Consider the following 22,496-nt stretch of genomic DNA (forward strand, 5'->3'; position numbering starts at 1 on the left):
CTGCCATAGGGCAATAATGGTGTTAATTGCCTCTGCACATTTGCATTCTTGTCACTCTGTTGGACTTTTGACCACCATAGCCAGCTTTCCCAAACATGGTCCTGTGTATAAATGCTACTTGTAGAAAAATAGTTTGTGGAGTATTTGATTCTCCTATGGAAGCTTCGTCTACTTGTTGGATGTCTTCCAAGGGAACCCACAAAAAAAGGGTGGGAGGGAAAACCTGCCTGTAACTTTGTCTTCCCTCCACCCAATTAAATTTGGAAGTACCATCATTGAGAAAGCATAAGTAAGGCTTCAACAAATTGGCAACTAGCAATAGCAGTTAGACTTATATGCTGCTTCATAGGGCTTTCAGCCCTCTCTAAGTGGTTTACAGAGTCAGCGTATTGCCCCCAACAATCCTGGTCCTCTACTGCTCTCTGACCTTACTGGAGCCTCTGTTCAATCTGAATTTGTATTAAAAAGAACACTAAACATGCTATACATTTTCAGTCTCTCTCGGAATAAGACAACTACACCACACTTTTAGGCGTAGTGAGCCTGCTGGCTCTTTTTTTCATCCCTTGCCTCTCTTCATTATTAGCCAAGCGCAGCTGTCTGAGTTAAACAATCTTTAGATTACATGACTTCCAGGTTGCTTATTCCAAGGCTAAAACTTTATGGACTGTTTGCAAAAGACTCTCTTTGTTGGACTTGGTGTGTGTGTGCGTTATTTGAACTCCTTGGCAGTGACCCCTATCATTTCCTGAAACCTGATTACAGACTGGAGCCTTGGTGCCATGGTACAGGCTAGGTTAATGACTTTGTTTATACTGATACCAGCGATCCCCGTTAAGGGTCCAAGTCTTCTGGCACCTTCATTGAGAAAATAGTCCTCTGAGCCACGTGGAGACCTCACTTCAATTCTAACCAATCAGCCCGAGAGCAGCCCTTGTTTTTCAATGAACTGCTGCTGCTCGTCAACGGGAGGTCAAGGCTGCTGAAGTGGGTGGATTCATTCGCCCATTCAGGAGCCTTATAAGCAGAGATGATAGCAGCCGAGGAGAGGGCGAAAGGAGCCGCAGAGTAAGGAGAGCTGTAGCTGAAGGGGTTGGACGCTTGCCGAAGCAGCAGGCGGGAGAGGGAAGCGCTCGCTTTTGATTGTGCTGAGTGAGTCAGCTTGGCTCTCGCATGAATAATGGAGTGTGGGAAGTGTCCTTGTCATCACGAGAACGGTGGGAATGCCATTCTCTACACCCTGCTAAGTGAGAACCTGACTCACCACAAGGGTAGCCGTGGCTCTTCCCAACAACGCTGCTTGTGCCACAAGCGCCGCATCGTTTGCCTTCAGACCCCACAAGCTACTTGCCAGGCGGCTTCCGGCGTCTTGGTGAAGACCATCAGCTTCATGAAGAACCTGCCTTCTTTCCAGCTCCTGCCTTGGGAAGACCAGCTCTTGCTGCTGGACAGCTGCTGGGCTCCCCTTTTCCTTCTGGGCTTGGTGCAGGAGATGGTGACCTTTGAGGTTACAGAGACCCCCGTGCCCAGCATGCTGGAGAGGATCCTCCTTGACGGCCAGTGCAAGAGACCGGAGTTGCAGCGGGTGCAGCCCACCCTGGCCAGCGTGCAGCGCCTCCAGTGCTGCTTAAACTCTTTCTGGAGTCTAGACTTGAGTCCTAAAGAATACGCCTATCTGAAAGGCGCAATTCTGTTCAACCCGGGTAAGTGCCGTGTCCCTCCATGCATGGAAGGTCATCAGAGGGCCACACTCCACCCCAATTGCTTTTTTTCCTCATAATTGATGGGAAAACAAGCGATATTCTTCCATAGACTCTCAGGCTTGGCTAGTTTCATTCCTTTTAGTAGTCAAACAAAAAATTAAGAGCATCACTGCTCAAATTATGCTGCTGAGGTTTTTTTTTAATCCAAAGATTAAACTTTATATAACCAAAGCGGCATCAACTATTGCCATTAGAAGAGTAATCCACCTGTTGAGGCTGTTTTGTCATTCAGAGTCACTTTGGATAGTGAGGTGGACAGTCTAAATTTAATAAATTATCTGCTATAAAGATACATATCAACATGCACTTTAAAAACACAGAAAAAAACTAAGTATCAACAGGACAAGAATACGTTCACTGATTTGTAAATTAATGAATTTGTGGTGGCGGATCTTTGATGAAATGGAGCTTTTTATGGACAAAAGCATTATGTTCTATTAAAATATGTGCAAACTTATAGTAAGGCAAGAACTTAGAGGGATTTTTTTGTGGATAAAGGAAACTGCTTTTTAATTCTGTGTTCAGCAGTGATAGTATTCATAAAATACTTAATTACATCAGGAATGTCTTTTTATAGGATTAGAAGTTTTTTTTTATCAGATGAAACAAAGCTGTAGATTTCAGGATAATATCAGCTGCACCTCTCATAGAAGAGGTTCAGGAATAAATAATGAGGAATAAATAATGCAATTGAACACACTCTAATGGGTTAACTTTGCATAATTTAATCTTCTAGCACAGGCAAATGAAGGAAATCCGTTTACCTTTTCAAGGATTCTGTGATTAATTTCAGATTCTCTCTCTCCCCCTCCCCCTCCTTCCAGACATTCCAGGGCTCCGTGCTTCCTTGTACATTGAGAGCCTCCAGCGAGAAGCTCAGCAAGCACTCCAACAAGTCCTAGTGCTTCTCCACTTAGAAGATCAAGGCCGATTTGCCCGAGTCCTGCTGAGCTCCTCCTCCCTGAGATCCATTCCTCCAACTCTCATTACAGATCTTTTCTTCGAACCCATCATTGGAAAGACAGACATTCTTGAGCTTTTAATAGAAATGCTGCTGATGAAATAGTTTTAAGCAAGCTTAAACCATCCTCGTGCTGTTGGGTCAGGCAACTCATACTTGGCTTGGTATTCGATTCCAAGAGAATGCACAATGACTTTTGGAACACCCGACGGACAAAGCATAACATCTTACCAATCACTCTGCAGACAAAGGAGGTGCTCGTGGGTGAACTCGTGTTTTATTCCTGAACAATGCAAGAATGCAACATGCACCCAAGCTCTGTGAAGTATTGCACTTGTAACAAGGTGTTTGGAGCAGGTAATTCCTGAGCTAGCATAGCAACGTTCGTAGCAAACGTATTGCCACCACAAAACTCTGCCAGGTCCTCAGTGTCGTCAGTTGCAGTGATGGAATAAAAGCCCTGACTGAACCAATCTTGTTCAAAGATACCTGCAGCTCCAAAGTGAGGCATACAGTATTGATTTTTTTTTATACTTCATTTATATTGGCTTCAGTTTCAAAGTTCAATTTCCAAAGGGATGTCTTGCCTACAGAAAGGCTCCTGGGAACTGCCATTGACTGGGAAATAACCCACAGCTTCCCTTCCAAAATATAACCCCAGAATTTCCTAGTTTAAAAAAAAAAAGAGCCAGGAGATTTTTTCAGAATTCAACCAGCCTCTCCCAGTTCCTAAAAAAAAGGATATGCATCTAAATGCAACTCATTTTTTCTAAACAATTTTTAAAATAAGAATATTGACCTGCATAATCATACATTCCAATCTTCAAGTGCAAACACTTTGCTTTAAGGTATCCTGACTTTTGTATAGATTTGTGCATTGAGGAAAGCTAAGGTCAGAAAATGTCAATTTCCATTATTCATCATTTTCCTGCTTGACGAGGGTTTCTTTTCCCCTCCAGCTTGCTTCATGTAGTGTTGCCTAAAGCAGCTGTTTTTCTCTTCTCCAGTTTATAGTGTAGTTCTATGCTGGTTTCTGCCCTCTTTGCACAGATTCCCAATGTTAGTATTTTGTGAGTAGGTGCTTCTCAAGATTTGTATGTAGTAAGAAAGTTAAGTTATTGTTTTTTAAAGAAAAAAATAAAAGCATTTGCAGTTTGTTTTGTGACTATTTATTAATGAATGCTGAAAAGATATATCCATCTATCTCCAATTTCACATGATGATTTCATCCTAAGCCAAAATCAAGACATATGTGTCTAGTTCTTGATATCAATCTGCATTATTTCAGTAGTTTTTGAAACTGTTGGAAGAAATATCCATCTGGTTCAATTCCAAGCCAGGAGAAAGACACTGGAGACAAAATGGAGGCTGGAAGCTGATTGGAAAGATGGTTTATTGTTGAAGCAGAACCACCAAGCACATGGTTCTGGGCAGCTGACCACATGGAGTTGAGAGAGAGGGGTATTTCTCTCCTGAATTTTGCACTTGAACTGCCTGTTCCTATGCAAGAACATGTATTCTATTGGCTGTTGTCAGACTCCCATGGGGCCATGTGGGGTCATGTTTGTCTGAGATAAGTTTGGTTAAAGTTTGTTGGTTGACCCTGGAACTGAAGGTCTTTTGTCTTGTAGATAGGCTGCCCCAGTCCTGCTGGGGCTATTTAAAAAAAGGGGGGTGCTTTCCAAGAGCATGTTTCTCTTTTAGGGAAATATATTCTGCCTTTTAAATATTTCTCAAAATATTTCATTCTTCTAGGAAATGGGTGGTTGCTAGCTTTGTACAAAATGGTTATACAGAAAACAGTTCCTATGATGAGAAGTCAAAGAGTGAGACTCTGCCTACTCTGAAGGAGAGAAGGTTGATGGGAACATAAAAGTAATACTTGACCAGTCATAAGAAGGATAAGATTTTTTCTCTGCTTCCTCAAAGGGCAGGAATATATGGAGGAATGTTAGAAAGTAGTTTGATAATGTACCCTTGAGGTGGTGACCTCTTACTGGCTAGAAGTCTTTCAGGACAGTTGGACATCTTGGGTGGAGAATTTTCTACTTCTAGATTTCTAGAAGTAGAAAAATTAGATATCCAATCCTTCATTATAGGTAGTCCTCAACTTACAGCAGTTCACTTAGTGACCATTTGAAGTTACTATGGCACTGCAAAAAGTGATTTACCACCATTTTTCACATGGCCATTGCAGTATCCTCACAATCATATGAAGTTTGGCAACTTACTTTTATGATGGTTGAAGTGTCCTAGGGTCATGTGATTACCATTTACAACCTTCTGATAAGCAAAGTTAATTGGGAAACCAGATTGATTTAACAATCATATTACCATCACATTACTACTTTTAACAACTGCAGTGATTCAGTTAACAGCTGTGGCAAGAAAAGTCTTGAAATGAGGCAAAATTCACTTAACAAATGGCTCACTTACCAACAGAATTGTTGAGCTCCATTTGGTTGTAAGGCAACCAAATTATTAATCTCTAACTATTGCTTGCTTGAATAATTTAACACCCATCTGGCTTTGCAGAAATATGTACCCAAAATAACAGAAGGAGCTCATGTAATGCAAAGTCTAGCCAGGTGCACCTTCTTCTGCCCAGATGCAGCCCCCAATTCTGCACAATAACCAATAGGAATGCACACGTTGCCCAGAAGAGTCCAGAGCCTGAGTGTCTTAATGGTCAAGTAATACATCTCAGTTCAGAGACTGCAGGGGAACAGAATAACAGAGTTGGAAGGGAGCTTGGAGGTCTTCTAGCCCAACCCCCTGCTTAGGCAGGAAACCCTACACTTCAGACAAATGGATAGCCAACATCTTCTTAAAAACCTCCAGTGTTGGAGCATTCACAACTTCTGGAGGCAAGTTGCTACATTGGTTAATTGTTCTAACTGTAGAAAATTTCTCCTTTCAGTGCGTTCAATATATGCTATTCAAAGAAACTAGGTATAACATGCGATCTAAATCAGTGTTTCCCAATTCAGCAAATTTAAAATAAGTTCAATTCTCAAAACTCTCAGCCAGTAAGGATTGCTGAAGTTGAGTAACAGTAGTCTAAATCCAGTCGCTAAGTGAATACTTTCCCATCTCTGTCTGAATTTCACCCTCTGACATTTCTGTAAGGAAAACCTGATTTATTGAGCATCACCAGCTCAGAGCATCTAAAGCTGGAGTTTTCTGTAAGTCAGAAGTATGTTTGCAACCAAAAAAACACTGAACGCAACACTGCTGCATTTTTTTTCTATGGACTTTTCTGTACGTTGGCCCTGAACTTATCTCTATGGCCAAGACATAGAGCCCGTTTCCGCTCAGTGCTGACGCCATCAATCCGCGTCGCAAAGCCGGTCCCGCGCGAGGTCACATGACGCACCCCAGGTGTTGCAAGATGGCGGACGTAGCTCCGGCTTCTTCCTCCCCGGAGCGCGGCGACCGCTACTGCCTGGTGAGCTGCGTCCCAGCCCAGCTTCGCTCGGCCGATCTCCGCTCCTACTTTAGCCAGTTCATCGAAGCCGGCGGCTTCCTTTGCTTCCATTATCGGCATCGCCCTGAACGGGAGGAGGAGCAGCAGCTGGGCGGCCCTTCAAAGCCAGGAAGGCGGACCTGCTGTTGCCTGGTGACGGTGAAGCCCGGGTGGTCTCTCCGCTTGGTTCGCATGTATTCAGGCAAACGGTGGGTCGACGCGCAGGGGGAGACGCTGCCTGGGCGGTGCATCATACGAAGAGTCCGGATTTCCCCGGACAGAGGTATTAAAAGAGACCGAAGGGGTGCCCGACAAATGTCGCATCAAAAGCGGGTTTCATGTCGTTTCTCTCCGCTTTGCGTCTAGAACAGGGATCCCCGACCTGCGAGGTGGGGGGGGGCAGAGCTTTTAGTTAATAGTCCACTTTTCGCAGAGTTTCCACTGTATTGTTTTCATTGTTTGTTTGTGTCAGTTCGGAATGGGGTTTTTATGAGAGGTGTGTACATTGTTACACTAACAGATTAACAGAGTTGGAAGAGATCTTGCAGGTCATCTAGTCCAACCCCCTGCCCAAGCAGGAGACCCTACATCTGCCTCTACCTAGGATCAATATTTAGGAACCACTGGTCTAGAAGAAAGGAGCAGGAAGAGGATTTAGATTAGATTAACAAAGTTGGAAGGGATCTTGTAGATCATCTAGTCCAACCCCCGCCCAAGCAGGAGACCATACACCATTTTTGACAGTCCTTTCTTGAAAGTCTCAAGTGATGAAGCTATCACAACTTCCAAAGGCAACTTCTGTTCCATTAGTTGATTGTTCTCACTGTCAGAAAATGTCTCCTCATTTCCAGGTTGAATCTCTCCTTGTCTGGTCTTCAGGTGCTTTGGAAAATAGCTTGACCTCCTCCTCCCTGTGGCAGCCCCTCAAATATTGGAAGACAGCTATCCTGTCTCTCCTGGTCCTTCTCTTCACTAGAATAGCCATGTCCAGTTCCTGCAACTGTTCTTTGTTTTAGCCTCCAGTCCCCTAATCATCTTGATTGCTCTTCTCTGCACTTTTTCTAGAGTCTCAACATCTTTTTTATAGTGTGTTGACCAAACCTGGACGCTTTTAAGGATGCTTTAAGGATTGGAGGAATTGTCTATCCTTGGTTACATCTGCTGTCCTATCACAACTCACAGGATAGGCATGTTGTGGTTCCCATCAATTAAGGAATGTCACTTGATGGGACCCAGGAAGAGAGCCTTTCCTGCTCTGGCACCTGCCCTTCGGGGCATCATTACCTGGAACTTGAATTGGCCTGACTCTTCTGGCCTTCACAAAGCCTGAAAGCTTGACTTTGCTGTCATGGTTGGGGAATCTGGCAACGATGATGTGGAACCTACTAAATGGCTACATTATTAGTAAATTGGATTACAACTTGCAAATTATTTTATGGTTCTAATAATAATGCTAGTGTTTGTAATGGTTCCTGTATGTTTGTTTGGGGAGGGGGGGGTCTGTTGTTTTCTGTTTTGTGAGCTGTGCAGAGTCATGTATATGAGTTGGGTAGCTGTATAAGTTGAACAAATAGAAGTTGAGCACAATGGGAGACCCCTATGCAAACATAGTAAATAGTAGGGCTGTTAAATATGGGCTGAAAAAGCTGGAAGACAATTATCATCTGGTGTTTTTTTGCAACCCATATTCAGTAGTCCTAAATAATGCAAACTGTTGCTCTACTAGCTTTCTTCCTTACCTGTATATTTATGTGTATATTCACAGAAACCGACTTATTTTGTTATAAAACCAAAAAGGAGCTACACACTATATCAAGAGAAACTTTCACTCGGGATGATTTTGAACGACTCCCTGAACTGAATCCTCCTGCTGTAATGCCTTATGGAAATGTGGGAACTCCATTGCGAGTCTTCTTAGAGCTTATCAGAACTTGCCGAATGCCCAGCCGTGTTATTAAAAAACTGCAGTTACAGTTCCCTAAGTCTGGCTCATCTCGCAGGTATGGGAATGTACCATTTTCATATGAGGGATCTGATATTATTGTAGAAGAGGAGCGAGTTTACACAGCTACGGGAGAAGAAATAACAGAAGGAGACCACTTGCCAAATGTAGAGTTAGTAAATCAAGATGATGATGATGCAGGAGAGAGAGACCACGAAGATCCGGAAAAGAAAGAAACAGATGACTCTGAAGTGGATTGCGTAAGTAGTTTCTTCTAATTGTCAAACATGGAGCTATTATATATGTTATCTAAAAGTTGGTAGTTTATTTCAGGGCGGGGGGGGGGGGGAGAGAACATTATTGTTGTGGCCCACTGGCAGCCAGCAGAGCTGGCAGCAGAGTCAGACAGTGAGGAGGTTGGGGAGGTTGGGAAGGAACATGGGCCAGTCCTGGGAGCTGAGGAAGGCTCAGACGCAGAGAGGGAACTAGACAGCAGTGAGGCAGAGGAACAGCTGAAGCCTCTTCCAAGTGTGCGCATGCATAGAGCTGGCAAAAGATAAGAACAACTAAGAAAGCAGGGTTGACTTAGGAGTAAAGCCACACCTTGGAGGTGATTGGCCCCTCCCATAGGAAACAAGAGGAGCAAACAGAGAGTGGGCTTTTGCAGGAAACAATTCGTTCATTCGATTGTTTCCAGAGTGGAAAGTTCTGTTTTTGACTTTAAGAGACTCTGTGCCAAGTTTTGCCTTGCCCTGCACTTGGAAACTAGTTATCTGGCAGCTCTCCAAGTGAGATAAGGTTTGTTTTGATAAATATTCCTCTGAAAGGAATTTTGCCAAGCCTTGTGGACTGTGAATAAAAGGAATCCACAGTTGTGTAAATAAAAGAGGTTTTGCCAGAACCAAAACTCTGCTTCTTGTGTTTTAAGGAAGCCTGGGTCAGAACAATTATTAATATGTACAAGCTAGAAAAGGTTCTTGTGAATCTGAAGTCAGAGATGATTAGCTTAACTACTGCAATGTGTTTCTGGCTTTTGACCTGAGATTTTCTAGCTTTTGTATTCTCAGGACTGCCTAAGGTCACTTAATGCATTCGAAGTTGTGTAGTTTAATAGAAAGATCCTTTATTTTCATAAAATATACAGTTAACATTTTTTTAAACATCTAAGGGGAATGTTAATTCAGATAGGGGGCAGTGAGCTAAATCTTAGCTACATTATTCTTCTGTTCCGATCACCTGACTTCTGCTACAGGAGGATGATGATAGATGTGAAGAGTGGGAACGGCATGAGGCCTTGCATGAAGATGTCACCAGCCAGGAACGCACAAAGGAACGTTTGTATGAGGAGGAAATTGAGCTAAAGTGGGAGAAAGGAGGCTCCGGGTTGGTCTTCTACACAGATGCACAATATTGGCAAGAAGAGGGAGCAGGTAAATTAGCAGAGGTGTTAATTCCGTGTGGCTACGAAAGTCTGCATGGTTTTTTTTAATGATAGTTTGTTTATCCTGTTTGTAAATACTTGGCCCTTTCTCATGAATGAAACATATGGAAATGCTGATGCCTGTGGTATGTAGAAATATCAAAATGAGGGTTAGTTGCTGGCACACATTCATACATCTTTATTTCACAGTTAAGAGCTTTTTTACAAACTGCATCACTGTTTGGCTTGGTGGCAGCAGTGCCTCAGATAGAAAGTTTGCTTCCTGTCATTCAGGATATTGCTTATAAGCTCTATGTGCTTAGAGCTCAAAGCATTGTTAGAGACCCCACACCCCACTTTACGGTCTGTTTCTGTTGCTCCCCTCTGGGAGGAGGTTTCGAAGTATTTCTAGCAAGACTACTAGATTCTGTAACAGCTTCGTTCCCTAGGCCATCCGCCTGGTAAACTCACAAGATTGGTTTTTCTTGCCATGTACATGTATAGATCCAAAGTAGAGTGTGCTGTTTCTCTGTGTCATATATGTGGGTATTTGCAAAATTTTGCATTTATTTATTTTGTCATGTTTATGTACCGTATATTGGAGGTGGTGACCCTTTAAGAGCTGTGTGCAACGAAATTTCATTTTAATGTATGCCGATTAGTGTCCATTCAAAGTGACAATAATGTTATTTTAAGTTCAGTTCTGTCCTCTTCCTCTTCCTTGCCCCCTCCCCAAAGATTAGGGTAGAATTAGGGCAATTAGAACAAAGATTTAATATTGGTACCGGGCAAGTTCATAGAGGATCCTTTTTATGTTCTCATTTTATAAAAAGCTACAAACGAGACAGGCTATAAAATCTGGCTTTGCTTTGATACATACTGCATTTATGAAGCACTTGGATATTGTAAATATCCAGGGTGACAGTAACACAGGAAGAGTGGTGGCAATGAGTTGCATATGCTTTCTTCACACAGATCTTTTCTTTTGGCAGATTTTGATGAAGAGACAGCTGACGATTGGGATGTCGACATGAGTATCTACTATGACAAAGGTATTGATCTATGCTGGCAGAAATAATTAGAATCTGCATTCCAGTGTAACTGGAAGGTTCAGTTTAGCAAGAACCAGCTCCTCCCGGAAATCTGGACCATACCCACTCTGATGGCCTTCAGGAAAGCCGTAAAAACTTGGCTGTTCCGGCAGGCCTGGGACTGTTGACCTCACTATTGAGGTCCGGCCCCGACTAGAATGAATTTATGATGGATGATTGTTGTTTTAAATTGTATTATTTTTTATGTTTTTTTATATTCTGTTTGTAAGCCGCCCGGAGTCCTTTGGGATTGGGCGGCATATAAAAGTTTTAAATAAAATAAATAAAATAAATAAATAAACCGGGTTTGCTGTCCTGGCAGGGTGAGATACTACTGTACAGTCATCTTACCCTGACAATCTGTGAAACACAATTCAGAATTGGAAATATGAAAGTTACTTTGTTCTTCAATGCTTAAAATATTGCCTTATTTAGCAACCGTTTGAATCTACAGTGGTGCTGAAAAAGTAACTTTATGACCAGTCCTCACACTTATAACTGTTGCAGCATCTTTCAGTCACATGATCCCCAGAGCCATGGTGGTGCAGTTGTTAGAATGCAGTATTGCAGGTTAATTCTGCTGACTGCCAGCAATTCGATCGTGACCGGCTCAAGGTTGACTCAGCCTTCCATCCTTCTGAGATCAGTAAAATATGGACCCAGATTGTTGGAGGCAATAGGCTGGCTCTGTAAACCTCTTAGAGCGGGCTGTAAAGCACTATGAAGCGGTATAAAAGTCTAAGTGCTATTGCTATTTGCATACTTCAATGCAGTCCATTTCTTAAGGTATTGAATGTAAAATCAGCCCTAAATAAATTGACGCCAATTCAGCCAACAAAATAGGATTGGTGAAAAGAACTTTTATTGGATGTTTTTGGAAATCTGTCAAAAAATATTTATAGACTGGAATAGGCAACAAGGTCAGTCAATGAATAGACATGGCAATTGGGTCAGCCAATGGAGACTGTTTGGAAACTGAAACAGTATTTTCTGGAGACAACTAGGAGTCGGTGTGTGGCTTAGCTCTAAGGCTGAGTCTGTGCAGAGGTAAATATTAATCTGCTGCTGGAACTGAAACTGTTCTCTTCTTTGCCTGTGTTTGCTTGTACCATGTTGGAAGAACCAGCCTTTTGGTTTTGTATATATGCCTTATGTGTTGTTCTGTATATAAAAAGAAGTTAATGAATCCTGCTGAATCAGTTACCCGTGTATGCTTTCTGGATTTGATTGCTGCAACAAACTGACAAAATCCATCCTTTGAACTCAAGTGCTGAGCACCCAAAGCTGCCTTTACTTAGACTGATAGCTCCTTTACTAACTATCCAAAGTCTTGGTAGACATTTTTCCCTGCTTTTCTGCCTGGTCTCATTTCACCAGAAGCACTCAGGCCTTCTATATTCTTATGCCCCATATGTAGATAAAGCCTCCCTCCTCTATATCCTATTGGTTTTTCTCTTTTCTTGTGGCAGAAAATTTAGTTGGGATTTCCATTCGTTCTAGATGGTGGTGACAAAGATGCTAAAGATTTGGTACAGATGCGGTTTGAACAAAGACTTCGGGATGGTTTAGAAAATGGGTCTATCCTGGGTCAGCGAATTGGGAACTTTGAAAAATATACCAAGGTAAGAAGTGAAGTTGAAATATGATGCTTGTTACCAATAAAGGGGAATATTTATAGCTCTATATTTATAGAGTTGAAATGAAGGGTCCTCGGTGGTCTCTGAGCTTTGGTTGTTTTCTTACAGATGTTTCACTACCCAAACTATGAAAGGAAACTGATGATATTATGAAACATCTGCAAGACAACAACCAAGCTCAGAGACCACTGAGGACCCCTCATATTAGATAAATTCTTTATTGTCCAAGTGTGATTGGACACACAAGGAATTTGTCTTTGGTGCATATGCCCTCAGTGTGCATAAAAAGACAAGATACATTCATCACAAATCATAAGGTGCAACACTTAATGACAGTCATAAGGTACAAATAAGCAATCAAATCATACTAGGAAACAATCAATATACATCGTAAGGATACGAGCAACAAAGTTACAGTCTTGCAGTCATAAGTGGGAGGAGATGGGTGATAGGAACGATAAGAAGACTAATAATAATAGTAACACAGACTTAGGAAATAGTTTGACAGTGTTGAGGGAATTATTTGTTTAGCAGAGTGATGGCGTTCAGGAAAAAAATGTCCTTGAGTCTAGTTGTTCTGGTGTGCAGTGCCCTATAGGGTTGTTTTGAGGGTGGGCGTTGAAACAAATTATGTTCAGGATGTGAGCAGATATTGAAGCCATTTGTTGAGATAACAATTTTGCTGCAGATGTTAATGAAATGTATGATTATAGCACAAGAGGCAAGGAGAATGATGGCTGTCGTGTGTGCTAAAGCTCGTCCAATTATGTTGAACCAAAGTAATGGTTTGAACCAAACCATTTGAAGTTACAACAGCAAGGAAAAAATGTTACTTATGACTGGTTTTCACACTTGCAACCACTGCAGCATCCCCGTGATCACGCAATCAGAATTTGGGCACCTGGCAACTGTCATGCATTTATGATTGATGCACTGATTATCATTTGTAGCCTTCCCAAACTGGTTTCTGACAAGCAAACTCAATGGGAAAAGCCAGATATGCTTAATGACCACATTGTTCACTTAACAACCGCAAATGATTTGCTTAACAAGTGTCTCCATAAAATGGAGCAAAATTTACTAGACTACTTTGCTTAGCAATGGAAATTTTGGGCTCAATTGTGGTCGTAAATTAAGAACTTGCCTGTATGCTTCTGATGATGACGACACTGTTTCTTTAATTAAAAATCTGGTTGCTCACTTCGTTCTGGCATCAGTGCTTTGTTGCTTTAGAACTGATTTTCTTTCTGTGCCAGGGCATTGGCCGAAAAGTGATGGAAAGGCAGGGCTGGAGCGAAGGTCTTGGCTTGGGAAGCAGCAGTTCAGGAATGGCTGAAGCCTTGGACAATGAGGGACGGAATCCCCGATGCAAAAGAGGTTTGGGGTAAGTGAGACAGGTCTCTTTTCAAAGTAAGTGCAGCTAAGGGCTTCCATGTAAAGATCCAGTTTTGCATGTGTGAATGGGCTGATGGTCTCAAGTCTCAGGATTGTGTTGAAAATATAAAAAACACATGAAACAAACAGCATTCTGGAGAAATCTTGTAGCGCTTGCAGCCTTGCAACCTCTGAGCAAAGAATTGGAGATCAGAATATCTGAAGGATAAGTTTCTTGCACTAAAGGCTGTTTATAAGAATATACTGATATAAGCCTTCAGTTCTATGCTAACTGTAACAAATGCAACAAATAGAATATTTTTTATCTCTCCCAAATATACCTAACTGAAACTTACAACAAATATCCTTGTCTCTTCACATCAATTTGTGCAAATATTCACACACTAAACATAAAGGTAAAGATTCCCCTCGCACATATGTGCTAGTTGTTCCCATCTCTAGGGGGCGGTGCTCATCTCCGTTTCAAAGTCGAAGAGCCAGCACTGTCTGAAGACATCTCTCTGGTCATGTGGCCGGCATCACTAAACTCCAAAGGCACACGGAACTCTGTTACCTTCCCACCATAGGGAATACCTTCCCTATTTTTCTACTTGCATTTTTGCATGCTTTTGAACTGCTAGGTTGGCAGAAGCTGGGACAAGTAATGGGAGCTCCCTCCATTACGTGACGCTAGGGATTCAAATCGTTGAACTGCCAACCTTCTGATCGACAAGCTCAGCGTCTTAGCCACTGAGCCACTGTGTCCCTACACTAAACATACATGCATGCTAATAAGCAAAAACGTTTGGGCAGATTTCAGAATAGAAGCCCTATAATATATTCATGAGGCTCACAAAAGGATTGCATCAGTTGTATTCCTTTTAATTTTCTAGATTTGGGATTCCCCCCCCCCCCCCTTTCTAATATACTTTTTATATTGTACAGAGTTGAAGGCAACCAATATTCTCTGCTTTGTCTCTGAAGACCGATTCATTCTCTGCTCTTCTTTAGGTATCATGGTGAGAAACTCCAGACTTTCATCAAACCGAAGAATCCACGCAGGGACAGCTACAGCTTCATTTCTACCATCTATGATGACCCTCATCCTGTGGACTCAGAAGAGCAGCTTCTTCGGCGTCAGCTGCCAATCAGTATGAAGTACCGGCAAGAGGTGTCTTTTGTCCATGCCAGGCATGGCATTGAGAAGAATTCCAGTTCTCCGTGAAGGACTGGCCAGGAAGGAAGGAGGGTGTCAGCTTTTTCAATGGTCAATTTTTTAATATGAAATTTTTATTTTACTGTATGTTATCAAGCAAAACATGTATTATACCAAAGCCAGAGTAGGTTTTAATTATTTATATTAAAAGAAAAATTACCTGGTTCTGCTTCTTGGTACTTTACTATAAAATTAATTGAAGGGTAATTGCTGATCCCATCTCTGCATTTTGACAGTTCCCATAACGCTACCCTATAATCAGTCTATATGAAATCTTGCATTTTTATCCTTGATTTAAGGTGTCTCCTGCATACACCTTTTTTTTTGCAGGGAAGGGTTTTTGGCCTAGGGTATGGTGTAATTAAAGAGCAGTGGTTATACTCTGACTAAAAGAGGAGTAAACTTGACCAACAAGATTGAACTCTAGCAGTTATACATTAAGAGCAATGTTTATTTGGTCAATGACCAGCAAAAATTTAAAAAGACAACACAGAAGTAAAATCAAATGGATACAGGTTGTTTCTATGTTTTTACTTAGCATCGCTGCTCTTACAATCTGTCTCTCTAGCCCAGGGATGGGCGGTTGATTTTTTCAAGAGGCCACATGACAAACTGGAACTGTTGTGGAGGGCCAAATCAGTAGGGCTTTGAAGGGGTATAGGCATGCACCCATGCATATACATAAATTGAATAAGAATTGCCTTCAAAATAAAAGCAATACAATTTTATTGGACATATGATGTACCATTATTTCCATTTGATTTCTAATTTCTAATTTTTGAATCATGTCCCAGGTGCAGTCAAAGGGGCTGACTCCTTTTCAGTTAATTACATCACATTAAAGCATAGAAAACCAGCACAAACCTAACCACAAACAAAACTGATAGGAAATGATTACTAGAATTGCACTATAATAATTTTTTAGCCAGTGTTTTTCAACTTTAAAATGAGTGGACATCAATTCCCAGAATTCTCCAACCAATTGATCTGCCCATCTTAAAGTCACCAAGGTTGAGAAACACTGTTTTAACCATTGCTGGAGCAAACTACCAACATAGCTAGGACCCAGATTGTTGGGACAATATGCTGATTCTGTAAACCGCTTAGAGAGGGCTGTAAATGCACTATGAAGTGGTATATGTCTAAGTGCTATTGCTAACATACTTCTTTTTTTAACTTGCAAAGAGAGAGAGACTCCTGCAGTATCAACTTGTCATTCCTTCGTTTTTATTACTGTATTCCTTCTTTCTGCTCGTTGCTATTCCCTTGACCACCGCTAGAGGGCGATTAGCAAACCAACAAAAAACGATAGTCTCCATTCCTTGGCTACATCCTAGCTAGCACGTCCCATAATCCTGCAGGGGGCGCCGGTCGTTCGCTTGTAGTTAACTACATTAACGCCTTCCGTTTCCTGCCTGATTAGACGTCACCTACCATCGAGATAGCTTTTACGTTTGTACCGTAGAAGAAAGAAAGTACAGACAAGCGTCCTTTCACGCCTGGAGATCCTCTCCCTGCGTCATGAGTGAAAGCGGCCCGTAGAAGGAACCAGCAGCGGAATCCCAGGTGAATCCTTGTGGGGGTTTTAGGATACGCGGATCCCAAACGGTCATCGGGAGGCTCAGCTGACGGAGGACCGCAACGCCGGCTCCATCGTTGGCTCCGCTCCGCTCTATCGGGGGGACAGGAAGGGCTTTTGCACCGTCCGCCTCCAGTCTGCATGGCGCGGCGTTTCCCCGGTTTCAGCGAGTCTCGCTTTTCTTCTTCCAAACCCGGCGAGGCGATGAGCCGAAGGGTAACTTTGAAGGCGGTTTCTTCCTCTGCAAAAAGGAGTCGCTTGTCCTTCCCGGCTCTCTCCAATCCGCTCTTTTTTTAAAAAAAGCTTCAGTAATGTGGGAATATAATAGGAGTTTATCATACACGTGTTTTTTCCTAACGTTTTGTTTTATTTATATTACTTTCAATTTCCATCAACCGGTGTGGTCTGGGTACAGTTATTTAAACAGTCATAATCCACATATTTGTTATTGCATTCATCACAATAGTGTTAATAATATAAATATATATTAATATAATTGCAATAGTACATGACATCTTGTTCATTAAATTCTCTCCACATTAACATTTCCTCTTTTTATATCTCCTCCTTTCTAACTTCTGTTTATATTGCCTAACCATTGATAAAATACATTCCACGTCCAAAAATATTCAGTTTCTTGTTATCCTTAACAATAAGCATACAAGTGTGTTGTGCATGAAATGTAAATTGTTTTATTTAATGTGGATAGCAAAAGGTATAAATAGCATGGGCTCATCCTTGCCTACTGATCTTATTCTTTCTGATGTCTTTTTTTTTAAAGGAGAAATAAACCTTGCAGCATGTCGAAAAGCGACAAGCAGCCCTCACTAGCCTTTGGTCAGGTAGTGATTGGGCCTCCCGGCTCTGGGAAAACCACCTATTGTCATGGCATGCAGGAATTCCTTTCCGCAATTGGGCGCAAAGTAGCTGTGGTGAATCTGGACCCAGCAAACGAAGGGATTCCGTTCCAGTGTGCTGTGGACATCTCTGAACTGATCACCTTGGCTGATGTGATGGAGAATTTGAAACTTGGCCCCAATGGTGGCTTAATCTACTGCATGGAGTACCTGGAGGCGAATTTTGACTGGCTGCAGGAGAAACTGGACCAACTGAAAGGACATTACTTCTTATTTGATTGCCCCGGACAAGTGGAGCTCTGCACCCATCATAGTTCATTGAGAAACATCTTTGCTCAACTTGCTAAGTGGAATTTCAGGGTATTTGTATTTATTAGTTTGTCAAACATGTACAAGATAGCAGGTATAAATATAAACATGGATATAAACCAAAGAAATGAATACAAATAGATGGGGACAGTAGGAAAGGGACGTTAGGCACGCTGGTGCGCTTATGCACGGATGTTTGGTCCAGAGGAAGCGAGAACATTCCTGAAGGCCAAACCTCAACCTCAATCTTCCCAGGATCACAGCGACTGCATGTGATAACGGCTGCCTTTTCAAACTAGTTCCCAGTGATAAAACATTGAAGCTGTTGTAAAATATGGTGCATTTTATGGGTTTGTAATGTTTGATAGACATTGCACGAGCTTGAAAAGATGGATTCAACTAGAGCTGATCTGGACTTTAAAAATCCAGACAACCACTAGATGTCAGCAAAAAGAAAGAAACCTGAAGGCAGATTTGCTACCCTGTATGTCAGTCTCTATTGTTCACAGATAAAGCAATAGCACTTATATTCCGCTTCAGTGTTTCACAGCCCTCGCTAAGCGGTTTAGAGTCAGCCTATTGTCCCCAACAATCTGGGTCCTCATTTGTCTAATGTTTTCATTTGTGGTATCACCAGAGTCTAGGAGTCTTTTGAGGGTTTTACACCTTAGTTTCAATTTGAAAATCTTCCTTTTATTTCCACTTTACATCAAAATATTGTTAAAATACTACTAGAAACTTACATCTCTTTTAATAGGAGATATAAGGTAGAGTTTGTACCTATGGCTCTCTAGTTATTGCTATGCTACAGTGTGAAAGGAGTGCTTCAGGGTCACCTGAAAAACTACAACTTTCTATTCACATGCCTGACAAGAGTCTCGTTTATTGTATGGGTGACTTGTCTGCATATATTAAACCAGGGTTTCTCAACCTTAGCAACTTTTAAAATGTGTGGACTTCAACTCCCAGAATTCCTCAGCCAGCATGCTGATTTCTCTGTCCTTTTTTTGTTCTTTGTAGTTGGCTGCTGTTCATCTGGTAGATTCTCATTACTGCACAGATCCCGGCAAATTCATCTCTGTTCTCTGCACTTCCCTCTCCACAATGCTGCACGTGGAGTTGCCCCACGTCAACATCCTCTCCAAAATGGACCTTATTGAGCAGTATGGGAAGTTGGGTGAGAACAGTCAATCCTTAGGGAAATTTGGGACTGATTAAAGTAACTACTAAGGGCCCATTACACATCAGATCAGAAGGTGCATGTAATCCACTTGAGTCAGCTGAGGGTAGCCATGGTTCATTTATAGTTGGGTGGTTGCCGGAGAAGTTTATCCAAGATCTTATCAGTCAGACCACTGCCTAGATAAATTACTACTCCAGTCTAAGTCAAGCCTTTATAGCAGAAATATTCTTGTTTTGGAAGCAGGGCTAACTGTTCTCAAATACTGCCTGGACAAGTCCTGCCAATTTTCTTGGCAAGGTTTTTCAGAAGTGGTTTGCCATTGTCTCCTTCCTAGGGCTAAAAGAAAATTGATTGGCCCAAGATCACCCAGTTGGCTTTATACCCAACTCAGGAACTAGCCTTTACCCCCTCCGCCAAACTGTCTCTCCCTCTTTTAATTGCAACAATTCAATCATTGGAGCATTTCGCATTCCAGAAAAAAGACCCTGCTATCGAATAAGAAATATTACAAATCAGCTTGTTCCTTATTCTATGAATTTACTGAAGCTTTCCCCCTTTTCACTTGCCTTACAGCATTTAATCTAGATTATTACACAGAAGTTCTTGATCTGTCCTACTTAGTGGACCATTTGGCCTTAGATCCATTCTTCAAGAACTACCAGCGCCTGAACAAGAAGCTGGTGGGAGTGATTGAAGACTATAGTTTGGTCTCTTTTGTTCCCCTCAATGTCCAGGTAAGCAAGTCAAGGAGATGAATAGATGAAGCTTTGATAGTGCCCATCAATTTCCTTCCACCATTTTTACCTACACTTGACCTGCAAATTACTATGCTTGTGTGACATGCATTTGTTAGTGCAGAGGGAAACCAATGAAATTAAAAGGTAAAATAGTACACAAACGAAGATAACTAATTCTGAAACTGACCAGTTGTGAGGACAGTATCTCACAACTGGTCAAAGCAGAGTTGAAAAGGTCTGCCTAGTGGGTGTACATCTGACTGAATTAATGCTGTTATGGAACAGAATGTTTAAGGAATGGAGAATAGTTTGAAGTTAATAGAATGATAATAGAAACTCCTGGCTGATCATTTGTTTATTGTAGCGTTTGGCAACTGTAATCTTGTGGCAATGTGATTGCGTGTGTGTACACACTTTTGCAATCTGTTCTTCCTAAAGAGAACTTTCAGATTTGAAAGTAAGATTGCTCAGAGGATTTTTTTTTAAAGTTAATCTGTTGCTGGGACTTTCCTGCCAAGTAATCAGACCAGTGAGTAACAGGATGAAATATGACAGAGAAATCAATTTGGGCGTGGCATGTTTCTAATGGCTCCTTGTTTCAGGACAAGGAAAGCATGCGGTGCGTGATGCAAGCAGTGGACAAAGCCAATGGTTACTGTTTTGGGGACTCTGAACACAGAAACCTCAACGTCTTGATGTCTGCAGCGATGGGAGCTGATTTTCAATTTACTTCGTATCCTTTTTGCTTTCTCTCCTTCCTCCTTTTTGGTATTTCTGTGCCTTAGGAAATGCAGAGGTTTGGGGAATCTGCTTATTATGATGTCATTTAAAGGGCATTTGAGCCACAGTGGCACAATGGATAGAATGCAGGGTCTTCTGCTGACTGCTGGCCTGCCTGCAATTTGGCAATTCAAATCTCACCGTGCTCAAGGTTGGCTCAGCCTTCCATCCTTCTGAGGTGGGTAAAATGAGGACCTGGATTGTTGGGGGCAACAGGCTGACTCTGTAAATCACTTAGGGCTGTAAAGAACCGTGAAGTGCTATTGCTATTTTAGACCCATGGTAGCAATGGGAGGATTATCTTGTGTGTTGCACACCTAGCCCTACCCTGCCAAGTTGTCCAATTACTTTTCGCACTTAAATGATTCCTTTTCATCCCATCCACCATTTTGGGAAGTGCAAGTAGTTTTTTATTTATGACCACAATTGAGCCCAACATTTATCTTTCTAAGACATTTGTTCAGTGAATTTTGCCCCATTTTACAACCTTTCTTGATCCAGTTGTTAAGTGAATCACTGCAGTTGTTAAGTTAGTAACACAGTTGTAAAGCGAATCTGGCTTCCCCATTGACTCTGCTTGTCAGAAGATCACAAAAAGATGACCATACAACCCCATGGACGCTTTATGCAACAGTCAATAAATATGACTCAGTTGTCAAAACCACGTGAACCTGGAAATGCTGCAATGGTCATAAGTGTGAAAAACGGTCATTTGAACGGTCACTAAATGAATGGCTGTAAATTGAGGACTACCTGTATATGCAGATGTTTCTCCTGCCATTCAGCCGAAGCAGACGGACCAGCTAACGTTTCTTTAATGCTTTTGGGGTTCCTTTTGCCTTAACTCTCACTCATCAGCACCCTGGCTGTCCAGGAGAAATACGTGCAGCCACAGGAGAAAACGGTGGAGGAGGAAACTTTAGACCTGGAACACGCGAGTTACAGCACTCACTGAAGGAGGGTAGACTGGCCTGCCCAAAATGGTCTCCCAGGAAGAGCAGCGGTGTGTGTGTGTATGTGTCTGCTCCCTCAGAGATGTTCCCGGGGTTGGTGCAGGAATGAACTGGCCACCATCATTGAGTTCCTTCTAATGGTGGTGTAATGAGGAGCCAGATGTTTCCGTTAAGAAACTTGGACAGTTGATGACCAAAGAGCAGTTGGCAAGGTAATACCATCTGGTGCCTGCTAGTTGTGAGAGATGACCATTCAGTGCCACAGCAATGTTGTGGCCTAACATGTCTCTTTCAGAGTGTTATCCTGCTTTATTTTGCTGAGAAGCTTTTGAGAATTTTGGGATCGCTGCTACCATTCCACAATTGGGGGCCTTCCTAATGTTTTTTTTGGAGGGGGGGCTGTTGCCAATGATATGCCTTGGCCATCAGCTCAAAGGGCATTGTTGGGAAAGGCTGTTCTGTCCGGTCACAGATCTCTTGCTTTGTGATCTGTTCGGTGGCCTGACCTGCTTCTGGCCACTTTGGATTGTGATACTGAGGAAAAGCATGGAATCTGGATAGTGTTGAGAGGAGCATCTTTTGAGGCTTCTTTTGGTGCTGCCAAAGATTTTGGATTTTTGGAGAGAGGAATGCTAAATAAAGAAGTTTTTGAACTATCTTTTTCCAACTTTGGTGCATTTGTATGATACTTCATACAGACAGACAAGCAGTGTGGCTTTCCCACTCTGCAGTATATGGGGCAGAAGAGAAAAACAGTATTTGCAGATGTTTTAAGACTTCAGTGTAAAACAGCCAGACTGAATCAGGCCAAAAACATTAAATACCTGTGGTTATTGCTGTGTTTTCCAAGTTGGTGGAAACCTGGAAGTCAACAGCTACTGGCAAAGTCAAGGCATTAACTTTTCAAGATAGTGCCATGTTAGTACCATACCCAACAGTGAGTTAAAGTCCACACATCAAAGTGTCCTAAGTTCAAAAAATATCCATTTTAAAAGTCCACATTGGTATGTAACCTCTTCCTGTATGCGTAGTAGAGTTTGAAGTTTTCACTCTGCTGGATTTGTATAATTCATTTAAAACCTGAATTGGTGCCACTGATTTTCTGCACAGATGTGAAGAAGCATTTCTTTAATCCATCTCAAATCTTTCACTGCCATTGAATATCCATAGATTCTCATTTTGAAAGAAAAAGAAAATATCGTAATTTGAATTACTTTCTTCCTATGAA

The 22,496-nt window shown here is 41.9% G+C and overlaps 3 protein-coding genes across 3 annotated transcripts; all 3 read left to right on the plus strand.

The window, feature by feature from the left end:
- Window positions 1-976: 976 nt before the first annotated feature.
- NR0B2 (nuclear receptor subfamily 0 group B member 2) lies at window positions 977-3,881 on the plus strand. Its single transcript, XM_032228315.1, has 2 exons — window positions 977-1,703; window positions 2,588-3,881. The coding sequence occupies exons 1-2, from the start codon at window positions 1,181-1,183 to the stop codon at window positions 2,827-2,829; spliced, it is 765 nt and encodes a 254-aa protein (XP_032084206.1). The 5' UTR covers window positions 977-1,180; the 3' UTR covers window positions 2,830-3,881.
- A 2,179-nt stretch (window positions 3,882-6,060) lies between these two features.
- GPATCH3 (G-patch domain containing 3) lies at window positions 6,061-15,993 on the plus strand. Its single transcript, XM_032227283.1, has 7 exons — window positions 6,061-6,473; window positions 7,956-8,392; window positions 9,385-9,562; window positions 10,545-10,604; window positions 12,144-12,265; window positions 13,537-13,664; window positions 14,666-15,993. Exons 1-7 carry the CDS (start codon window positions 6,092-6,094, stop codon window positions 14,877-14,879), a joined length of 1,521 nt encoding a protein of 506 aa, XP_032083174.1. The 5' UTR covers window positions 6,061-6,091; the 3' UTR covers window positions 14,880-15,993.
- Window positions 15,994-16,338: 345 nt separating this feature from the next.
- On the plus strand, window positions 16,339-21,935 carry GPN2 (GPN-loop GTPase 2). Its single transcript, XM_032227284.1, has 6 exons — window positions 16,339-16,436; window positions 17,231-17,666; window positions 18,636-18,792; window positions 19,372-19,532; window positions 20,138-20,268; window positions 21,174-21,935. The coding sequence occupies exons 2-6, from the start codon at window positions 17,250-17,252 to the stop codon at window positions 21,268-21,270; spliced, it is 963 nt and encodes a 320-aa protein (XP_032083175.1). The 5' UTR covers window positions 16,339-16,436; window positions 17,231-17,249; the 3' UTR covers window positions 21,271-21,935.
- Window positions 21,936-22,496: the final 561 nt, after the last annotated feature.

The sequence above is a fragment of the Thamnophis elegans genome, chromosome 12, assembly GCF_009769535.1.
Source record: "Thamnophis elegans isolate rThaEle1 chromosome 12, rThaEle1.pri, whole genome shotgun sequence".
Classification (NCBI taxonomy): Eukaryota; Metazoa; Chordata; class Lepidosauria; order Squamata; family Colubridae; genus Thamnophis; species Thamnophis elegans.

Coding starts and splice junctions, on each gene's coding strand:
- NR0B2 (XM_032228315.1), top strand. CDS start 1,181: ATGGAGTGTGGGAAGTGTCCTTGTCATCACGAGAACGGTGGGAATGCC. Junction 1,704..2,587: donor CGCAATTCTGTTCAACCCGG/GTAAGTGCCGTG, acceptor CCCTCCTTCCAG/ACATTCCAGGGCTCCGTGCT.
- GPATCH3 (XM_032227283.1), top strand. CDS start 6,092: ATGACGCACCCCAGGTGTTGCAAGATGGCGGACGTAGCTCCGGCTTCT. Junction 6,474..7,955: donor CCGGATTTCCCCGGACAGAG/GTATTAAAAGAG, acceptor GTATATTCACAG/AAACCGACTTATTTTGTTAT. Junction 12,266..13,536: donor ACTTTGAAAAATATACCAAG/GTAAGAAGTGAA, acceptor TTTCTGTGCCAG/GGCATTGGCCGAAAAGTGAT.
- GPN2 (XM_032227284.1), top strand. CDS start 17,250: ATGTCGAAAAGCGACAAGCAGCCCTCACTAGCCTTTGGTCAGGTAGTG. Junction 17,667..18,635: donor TTGCTAAGTGGAATTTCAGG/GTATTTGTATTT, acceptor TGTTCTTTGTAG/TTGGCTGCTGTTCATCTGGT. Junction 19,533..20,137: donor TTGTTCCCCTCAATGTCCAG/GTAAGCAAGTCA, acceptor TCCTTGTTTCAG/GACAAGGAAAGCATGCGGTG.